Source organism: Drosophila biarmipes, chromosome 3L, assembly GCF_025231255.1.
Source record: "Drosophila biarmipes strain raj3 chromosome 3L, RU_DBia_V1.1, whole genome shotgun sequence".
NCBI lineage: Eukaryota > Metazoa > Arthropoda > Insecta > Diptera > Drosophilidae > Drosophila > Drosophila biarmipes.
The window spans coordinates 21,642,129-21,652,306 of record NC_066613.1 but is presented as its reverse complement, the minus strand read 5'-3'; the positions used below and the strand labels follow the sequence as shown (position 1 = coordinate 21,652,306).

The 10,178-nt window shown below is 37.1% G+C and overlaps 1 protein-coding gene across 3 annotated transcripts in view; it reads left to right on the top strand.

Moving 5' to 3' along the window:
- The window catches only part of LOC108034824 (RNA-binding protein Musashi homolog Rbp6), a 179,488-nt gene extending 169,337 nt beyond the window's left edge, over positions 1-10,151 (top strand). For 2 of the 3 annotated variants that reach the window (XM_017109923.3, XM_017109918.3), the window contains 3 exons: positions 847-912; positions 1,752-1,993; positions 3,465-10,151. In XM_017109923.3, coding sequence (XP_016965412.1) covers positions 847-912; positions 1,752-1,993; positions 3,465-3,506 — 350 coding nt within the window. In that variant the 3' untranslated portion in view covers positions 3,507-10,151. Of the gene's footprint in view, positions 1-846; positions 913-1,751; positions 1,994-2,292; positions 2,519-3,464 lie in introns of all 3 variants that reach the window. The other variant, XR_007763802.1, reaches the window with a different exon arrangement.
- The last annotated feature ends 27 nt before the right edge of the window (positions 10,152-10,178 follow it).

Here is a 10,178-nt window from a genome sequence, read left to right as displayed (position 1 = left end):
GCGCTGGCGTATTTTTACTTGCTGTTGCAGCTGTGACCATAACAAGGCAGAACAGCCACAGAACACCAAAGAAAAAAATATCTGGCGGGTTGAAAAAAACGATAACAATGATAACGGGGCGAAAAGAGGGGGAAAAACCGGTGGGGGCTGGGGGTGGGAAAATCCGAACAGGAGCGCCCAAAGGAAAGTGCACATCAGTGGGCAAACCAAGCGTGGTAACTGAGTTTGGATGGGTTCGGATTGGTTTAGTTTGGTTTAGTTTTTGGCTTTGGCTTTGTTTTGTCACTGTAGCGTCAACACCGCGCCCACCCCCACCCCCCAAAGCTCGTTTAATAACCGAGCACTTTGTGTTTTCATAACCTGCGTTCCAGTTAGCGCTTCCTCCCAGAAAGCCCCCTCCCCATCCATTTATACTTTATACCCACGTAGGTACTTCCTTTCGCTCTTTGGTTCGTCTTTTGTGTTTGCATTTGGCATCGTAGTTGTTCTGGGACTAGTTAGAGTTGCTTACTTTCGCTTTTGATTGTTTGCTTCCTCGGCACACCGATATAACAGAGCTATGTAGCCACATGTATTACAACCGCATACTCGAATACTCTCTCTCACTCCATGCCCACTATAAATATCTGTATAAGCCCACTATATATACTCGATCCCAACTCCCCTTCGTGCATACCACATTAACCCCCCTTAGAGCTCAGCCTTGATTACTTTCGTATACTCTTGTGTCGCGGGCACCTTCTCTATGACGGGTGCCCGGGTTTTACTCGCCTAGTTACGATCCACCATGTTGGCCACCACGCCCCCACTAATGACACGCCTCTCGCCCTCTTTTGCCACTTACAGTTGATCTAACCAACGGGCAGCTGACCCCCAACAACAACACACCGCTGCTGACCCAGGCGCTGTCAGGTGAGTGACCCCGTCCCGCGGTGTTCGGCTGGCTGGGAAGTCCAAAGTTCAAGTGGAGCAGATACTCAATTTAAATAGCTGCTTCCTCAAAACAAAAGAAGTTCAAATCTATCTTTATATTCTATGACTGTTTACTAGGGTCTAGTGTTGGACAAACAAATATGTGTCCATCACTTGGAAAAGAAGTATGGGAGAAAGTAAACACTAAGACTCATTTGTCAAACAGTTTTGACCGATTAGTTTTAATTGTTTCTTGGGACTAGCCAAAACTAAGACAAATACTTTATTTGACTTCGTTAAAGATTATACAGATTATTCTATCAATATTTATTATAAAGTAGCTGTTGTTATCCATGAAATGTTTTAGAGCATTATATTAGATTTGATCTTAAAGCAGTTATTATATTATAGAAATAGTTATTGAAATAAATCTAGAACATTTTTCAAAATGTATATCAAAATATATTACTAAACTATATAGGTACTTTAAAAATTCTTCCTATTACTTTAATAATATATCATTGTGTTTTTGACTTGTAGAATATACAAGCTATTGAATAGTAAGCATAACTGAAGTATTAAAAGTAGACGTCGAATCATATGTAAAATCATATCGAAAAAATGCATTTTAAAAATGTTTTTAAAAAATATAACATCAATTTTAATAATGAAATTAGAATGCAAAGGTGCTTTTACAATAGTTATTTATTTTTTTTAAAGAGAGAAGGGGTTCCAAACTTATTTCATTCAGTAACACCTTTTTTTTAAGGCATAGATTTTTGAAGAATCCTCATGGTGTAACCCCCTAACTGATGCAAATTTTCCCCCTCCCGTTGCAGTGATGAACAACTATCAGGCGGCTGCCGCGGCCGCCCACAGCTATGGGCCGTCGGCCTCGCCGCACGCCGCCGCCGCCAACACGGCCACCCGGCAGGGATTCCCGTCGACCAACTCGCCCGGCCCCACCATCGACATGTACAGCTCGGCGGCCGCCGACAACGTGGGCTACGTGCAGGCCACCAGTCCGCAGCCGTCCGGCTTCCCCATCGCCGTCAGCCGAGCCCCGTTGAACTACAGCCCGGTGAGTCGTCCTTTTGGTCCTGCGGCCAGGAGGCCCGGGTTCCGAGAGGGCCGAACAAGCGGCCCAACAGCTCTCTGGACCCGGGCCTAGAGCTAGAGTCTAAGGCGGCGTTACGAAACATCCCACAAGAACCTCGAGTCTCGAGACTAGCAGCGATTCTATCCTGAATCCTTCACACACACAGTCACACCACTCACACATACTCATACCGTAGCCATAAGGAGAGACTGCCGATGTAGAGCTAAACTATTGCGTTATCCTTCTATATATTGTATGTATTTCTCTTTCATTTCGTACAGATTTATTCGTTGAACTTTGCGATGGCTAATATATAAAAGACTGATAACCCAAAAATATAAATGCAAGAGAACAAAAAAACAAAACAAAAGATATGCAAAAAGTAAAAGAAACCAATTATATATTTAAATCGAAAAAATATATGAAAAAAAAAGATACAAATAAAATAAAGCTAAACGAAAGCAAACAAAAGAAATAAGAGTATAAACAAAAACGCAGTTGCACAAGGTAGGCACACCAACAAAACTACAGCGTGTTCTCTTCTTTTTTCAACTAAACGATTTCAATTATTAACAATCAAATTCTTTTAACTACAACTAGTCAAACAAAAAATTATAGAAAACAAAAACGAAAAAATAAATAAACGTAAAAATATGTATGCACGTCACAAGCACAGTTTTCTAGGCCGTTTCAATTAAACTATTATTATTTATTTAAATTGTATACACCATATATGTATTATATATGAATATATTCATACTTCAGTATCTCAATATTCCCATGCCTCGCTGCAAACTAAAATGAATCATATCGAAGCATATTTATTATCCATGGCTGTCGGCCGGGCTTGATAAAGGACACGACAATCAGTGGAATTCTCTGGAAAAATGCACTTTAATCAAATTAGTGCTTTTATGTTTGGCAGAGCAGCATTAAAAAAGGAGCTAGTTGAACAAAAAAATGTTTTTCTAACCTGTGCTTTGTTATTCAATCAATTTCACGCACAATAAACTTCTAAATAAGTTGAGAGATTGGGGAAATGGGAAACGAAAAATGATTTGACTTTTATCAAAATTTTTTTCTATTTTAAAGTAATAAGTTGGGAGAAGTTTTTCATACGATTAAAATTAATATTCCGATTGCTGATCCTTATCAAGCCTCGCCAACGTTCCCTAAAAAGTTACAGACATCTTTTTTGTTTAGCAATCGATTTAAAAATTTTTAAAATATCAGATTTTTCTTCTTTTGACAACTTGCCACTTCTATCTCTCTATTCAGTACATATATATGTATACCTCTTAATGTTTACTTTCTATATCAATACCTATATACCTATACTTATATAAATACATACATATATGTGTGTGCGTAGTTATGCAACTAGAAATTGCATTTTATTTGAATAATTTTTGGTGTTTGCTTGTTTTGTTCTCCACGAAACGTTTATTTACAGGGACCACTAATTCCTGCGGCATTTACAAATGGATACCATTAAAAGGTGGCGCCGACAACCGCAATGAGAACAACAACAACAACAACAACAAAGGCAGCAGCAACAACAACAGCATAATTAACAACAACAACAAGAGCAACAAGAGCAACAGGAGCAACAAATGCGACAGCAACTTTAGCAACAAATGACAGACACACACAGATACACACTCACACACTGCAGTGCTGCAACCACAGAGCGCAAAAAAGAAGAAGCAAAAATAATTAAAAATTATATATACCTGCATATATATAAATATAAATCAAATAAAGTACATATTACATATTTGTGTATTTCCACAAATGGCAAAAATTAAATCCGTTAAGCAAGAAAAACCGAGACAACTGCAAGAGCAACAAACAATAAACCAAACACACATATTATAATTAATTAATTAACGTATATTACAAATACGTACATATTAACGCATGGCAAAAAAGAAAAAACGTATATTAAAAAAGTAAAAAAAAGGAGAAAAAACGATGACGACGAACTACGAGCGAACACAAACAAAAAATTAATTTTAATTTAACAACCACTACAACAACAGCAGCGGCAAGAACAACGCTCGGCCCCGAAAGATGCAACGTGTGCAGCAAAAATCGTTTAAAATGCAAATTAAACGGAAACTGCGCGTCCAACTGGAGTGGAGTGCCATCGCGGTGGGCGGCTGCGGCCTGGGTGGGCGTGGCCCTGCTCATACAGCAAAAAATCCAGAGGCCTCACGCCCCCTCCCCACACAAAAGGGGCGTAACCACTTTTAAGTAATGAGAAACCAACAAACGAAGGCAAAAAATGAAAAACAAAAAAAGGAAATCACAAAAAAACGAGGGGGTTACTAATAAAACGATAGAGTTGAAAAAAAAAAACAAATCAGATAAAGCAAAAATGTTGCAATAATAGCGAAAATGTTATTATTTAATTGCGTATTATTAACGGCAAATTATTATTACCATTATTATTGCTATTCTTAACGTATCTAAGTTGTAACTTTTAAAGTTAAAATCGATATATATATATATACATATATATACAAGAATATACACTCTTATACACGTAAATTAAACTGCAATATATACAAAGGGAATTACTTGAATCAAAACGCGGAATCCAACCACAAGTTATTGTACTTTCAACGATAATTATCGATTTAGCAACGCTGGCGTGCAGAGGAGTTTGAAAACGTTAATCGGTATCGGTTGGGCTTAGTTCTCATTTCTCGACTGGATGGGGGGGTGAATCAAATCAAAATTGTGCTTACAATTATATTTATGAATTTATTTTAAAGTACAACAAATCCTTTATTGGCCAAAGTAAACAACAAAGAAACAAAAGCGAATGTGAGCAAAGTCGAAGGCAATTTGTTATTAACTATGTTGAGGTTCTCTTTCTCATTATTTCAATCGAATCAGGGGAACTTAGAGGCAAAAGAAAAGTAAACCTATAACTTTTGTGTTCACATTGAAAGCAAAATGGTAAATAATGCTAATTAAACAGTGGTTAGTTAGACAAATATGTTAAAGCATTAAATATGACAATGAAAGCGAAGTGAGAGAGTGAATTTCCGTAGCTCGAGGCATAAATCAATTTATTTGCTAAAAACAATGGAGAATCCAGAACAATGAAAACTGCAAAAAACAACTCCCTAAATATGTAAGAAACACAATTTTTCAGATACAACACGGCACACATACATAAACACACACAGACAGGACACAGACCTTACGGATAAATCAAAAAGAAACACTTAAACAAATTACTTGGTAAGAGCATATGCAAATATAACAATGAACTATTATACAAACAACATATAGTACGATTAAGTAAATAAAATATTTATAAAACAAACGCGCAAAATCGCAAATGTTTGAACACTTAACTAAATATATCTGTAAACAAGCGTGTAAAAAGGATCACAGACGAGCGATGAGCGATGAGCCACATAAAATGGCAGTGGAAAATTGGAAATGACAAATATGGTTATGGAAATCATGATGTCGAGTTGAAAATGCAGGCCACGCAATGTGCAATTAATTTTTTTCTAGTCGCTCCGTCCGGCGAATCGCCCGGACGATTGATGTACTAGGCGTGTTTGAGGATTATGACGATAACGATGACGACGACGATGCAATCGGGGGCGTAATAGAAAAATATATTTATATACAACTATATGGAGTATTAAATTATTGGAAAAGCAAAAACCAAACAAACCTATCAGCTAGATAAGTAAACGACATTTGTTACACACAGCAAGTGGGGGAAAACTGCAGGCAACACAAAAACCCAAAGGAAATAGCAGAGAAAGGGAAATATTCTATAATTGACAGAACAACAATACGTTGCGCTTTTTCTCTGTCTGAGATTTTTTGCATTAGGCGACGTAAAAACCAGATGAAAAACTAAAACAAAAACAAGGGCAGAGACAGCGAGCGGAGAAAAGCCAGTGGAAAAACAAAAGCAAATGCCGAAACAGTGAAAATGTTCCTTTCATAACTTTTTTGCCAAATTGTCAAACCAACGCTCTCCAGGACTTTTGTCGAGTCTCGGACCAACAAACTTACACATTACCTATATAGTAGAGGGAAATCGCGGGAACCGAAACCAAAAGAGCCGGAAAAAACAACCATACACGATGTTTAAAGTCGAACAACAAAATAGTTGCAGTGTAACATAAAGTACATTTAACCCTTAAAGTGTTGGGCCACCCCCCCCACACACATCGATCATTTCAGATTTTCCAAAGATCGCCTCCTGCGACTTTGCCATGTGCATCACACTTATAAATAATCAAAAAACAGAAAGTAACAAATTAAGGAAGCGAAAAGACAGAAATCTTCAATTTTAGATAGACAAAGATCAGACCATTGGACAGTCTGGCATATCGGGAGTTTAAAAGAGCACCTTTGCCAGGTGTGGATTACTTTAGAAGGTCGCAGGTCAAAGGGGAGAATTCCAGATGCAGCTTCTGCCCTGCGGGGCGGATATTTTTAAAAGGGAAAGCAACGGCAAACATGTTATATTTGCATAATATATATATATATATATTAAACCTACTTCTAAGGCATATATAAATATATAAATAAATATATTTTTAAGACATGTTCTAAAAGCAATAATTCAAAACAACAACCAGCGTGGCGAAGGCGGAATAAAATTGAACAAAATACATAAAATATACACCAATATATAAATATACATAAAGATATATACACCTACACGTAAATATATACATGCATACCAGATATATATATTAAAGAAAGCGATTAGCTTGAGTCTGGAGAAATCACTTCGCAGGCAGCTGAGCCTGTGTTGCTACACTTCTTTAACTAGAGCCCCGATCCACGATCAGTGGGCCGGCAATCGTTTGAACTCGTATTATTTCTGGTGTAGGTGGACGAGGGATTAGGGTACCCTAGATAATCTCAGGACCCGAGGTCCTGCGTTTCGTTTACGTTGTAAGTCGAAGCAGCTTTAGGTGTAATGTTGAGTCTTTCCTAGAAGTTTCCCCAGCATTTCCCCGCTAACGATCGACTCTAGGCTTTCCGTTTGTGTTTTGTAGTGCTCTATGTATTCTATAAGGATCTTCTGCGGAAGCTATAGCCGAACAGAGACATATAACCATTGGTATACCGGATCAACTTCAGCTTAAAGAATACCGAAACAACAAGCAATGCGTCCTTGTAAACAAAATCAATTTCAGTCAATTAGAGAATTTCCAACACCAACAAGGCACAGAGACATAAAGACAACAACAAGCAACAAAAACATTTTTTAAAAACCAAAAAAAAAGCGAACAAAGACAAACATTTTTCATTATTTTTTTACTGATGCGCCGTCAGAGCGAAGAGAATGCAGGATGAGATCGCGATGGCTTGACGGCGCAGGCGCAAAAGCTTTAAATTGAACAAAATATGAATAACACGAACAAGGAGAACAATTTATAGAATTCGACAGGAAGGCCTCTCTATTTTATATCGAGAACGGAGAAATGAGTGTATAAAAAGTATGCCGTAACGATTTTTTAAAAATAATGTACCCCATACTTTAAGCTATACGCAACTTTCGGTCAAAAAGTCAATTGGTGGTCTAAGCCGGGTATGAAGCCAAAAGTTAAATATATAAACGAAAAGACATAAAGTGTAATGTAAAATAGTTTTAAATTGGCGAAACACCAGAAGACGACGACGACGATGATGATGAGGACTGGGTGTAGGCGGAGTTACGTAGTTACATATACGAATTGCTTTCCGTTTTTCTCTTATTATTGACTTACAAACATATCAGTTCTTATTATGTGTATGAGTATAGCAACAACATCAACAAATACGATTACAATTACGATAACGATTACGATAATGAAATACAATTTAACTAATATCTAGCGCTAACGAACGAAAAAAACTTTCTGTTTAACAAAACCAAGAACAACAATAACCACGCAGATGAGTAAGACCAGTAGCTGAGCTGTCCCTTTTGAGAAGCGCGGAGAGCGGCGCGAAAGGGCGACTGGCGGGACTTACGACTTGTGGGCCTTCTACACTTTGACGTGCTTTTATACGATAGCAATCCTTTAACTACACGAGACATTTCTATCCTCGGTTCTTTTTTATAGACATGTGTACATACACCTCACACACACCCAAACACACCAATACACACTCAGCCACAGACACAGACACTGGCACACGCATATATACGATGGAGATCACATACAAAAGAACCTTCATACGAACGATCACTTGACTATTTTTGCTATAAGTAAGAAATTCCCCCCAGGAATGTGTCAGTCGGAAGTGGCAGAACTCCTGCTGACAAAACACCTTTACTATATTGACAATATCTCTTATATATTTTACACTATACTATATGGAAAATTATATATTAATATATACAAGAAAATGAGGAAAACCAAAAACGAAACAAAATAATACATAACTGAGGCAAGACGAACGGCGTGAGTGGTGTTAAAATTGTATTTACAAGAAATGCGTAAACCAAGCAAGATGAAATCATTTTAATACTTTATACACATAAAAGTCAAAGGAATCTTTAGAGACAAAAGCAGTCGGCAGATGAATATGCAACTACAAGACAGACAACAAGACGATGAAAATGAAAATAAAGATAAAAAGGAAGATACATTTATAAAATGCGCCATAGCAGGGCGTCCAGTTTGTAAGTATTCTAACTATGTAAGTAAAGTAATTAAGGAGCGCAGGACGAGAATCAATTAAACATACATACTGTCTACGAAGTCGCCGGCCCGAGAGCTTTGGCAACTTTCATTGCGAATACTTTAACACAAGTGAAACCAGATGGAATGGATGGGATGGGTTCGGGTGATTTCAAATCGGACACATTGGGGATGGGTTGATGATGAATGTTGGATGCGGTATGCGGGATGGGGATGTGAGATTGCCAATGTGTGTACATAAGCATAAACATAACATAAACTGGTACAGTACTACACTTACAGCAAACTATACAAGGTAAAAGAACATAATAATTAACAGCCAGAAGGCGGGAGACACATACACATAAATAGAGGCATAACGAGAATTTAATAAACCATTTTTCATTTCTATAAAGAAATCCGGTAACGAATTTGTATATTTACTACGAGAAAACAAGAAAAATATATACAAAAAGATATATATTAAACGGAGTACAGACCCAAAAAAAATAAGAGGAGCGAAGGCCGACGAACCTTTCTGAGAACAGCAAATATGCCCGTATATACATATATGAGAATAAAACCCAAAACGATATATATACACATATATATACACATATATATACATAGTTATATAACCAAGAACAACAAATAACATATAGTTAAATTCAATAATGTTAAGCATTCGATGAGCAAACAGACAGGCAGGCACGCATATTGGTGGCAAAAGAAATTCAATTATATATAAGGACCCTCGAACCGAAAAGAACAGAACCATGCGGCCACCATACCATACCATCCACCACGGCAACATCCTTTAAAGCAACAACATCAACAACGGCAAGTGCAACATTTATTAACAGACGACAAAAGGGCAAATTGTTGCTTTCGACAGACACAACAAATTACATAAGTTTTTAACGACACACCACATACACACATGAACACACCCACTCACACAGTCAGCCCGCAAAATGTATATGCAACAAAAATGCGAACAACTTTAGCAAAAAATAAAAAATCCCTTTGTTCACAATGTGCCACGTACAGGGAGGATACAGATGGGGTTCTTGGGGACTATTATCCACTATCCATCCCCTCGATCAGGTTGAGATCGGCAGTGAAATCGGCAGAATCAGCAGCAACAACAGAGATCAGCAACCGCATATTAAACAAAAAACCCAAAAAATCAACAAAAAAAAACAAAAGAAAAATACAAAAGAACAGAAAACTAAAACATGATTTTAAACAAAAATGAAATTAAATAATGGCATAATAAGTTAAGCTAATGGTACATAAGTTTAAAAAACAAACGGCAAGAAACGCTCTAGAGCAACAAAAAAAACAAGAAGAACAGAAAACCAAGACAAACAAATATATATATATATAATAAAAATTATAATGAAATAACTGAGAAATAAATAAATTAATTCATAATGATAAATAAACCAATATGAACATTGTTCAAAAACAAAGGCTGCGTGTTTTTTTTATTAATGAGT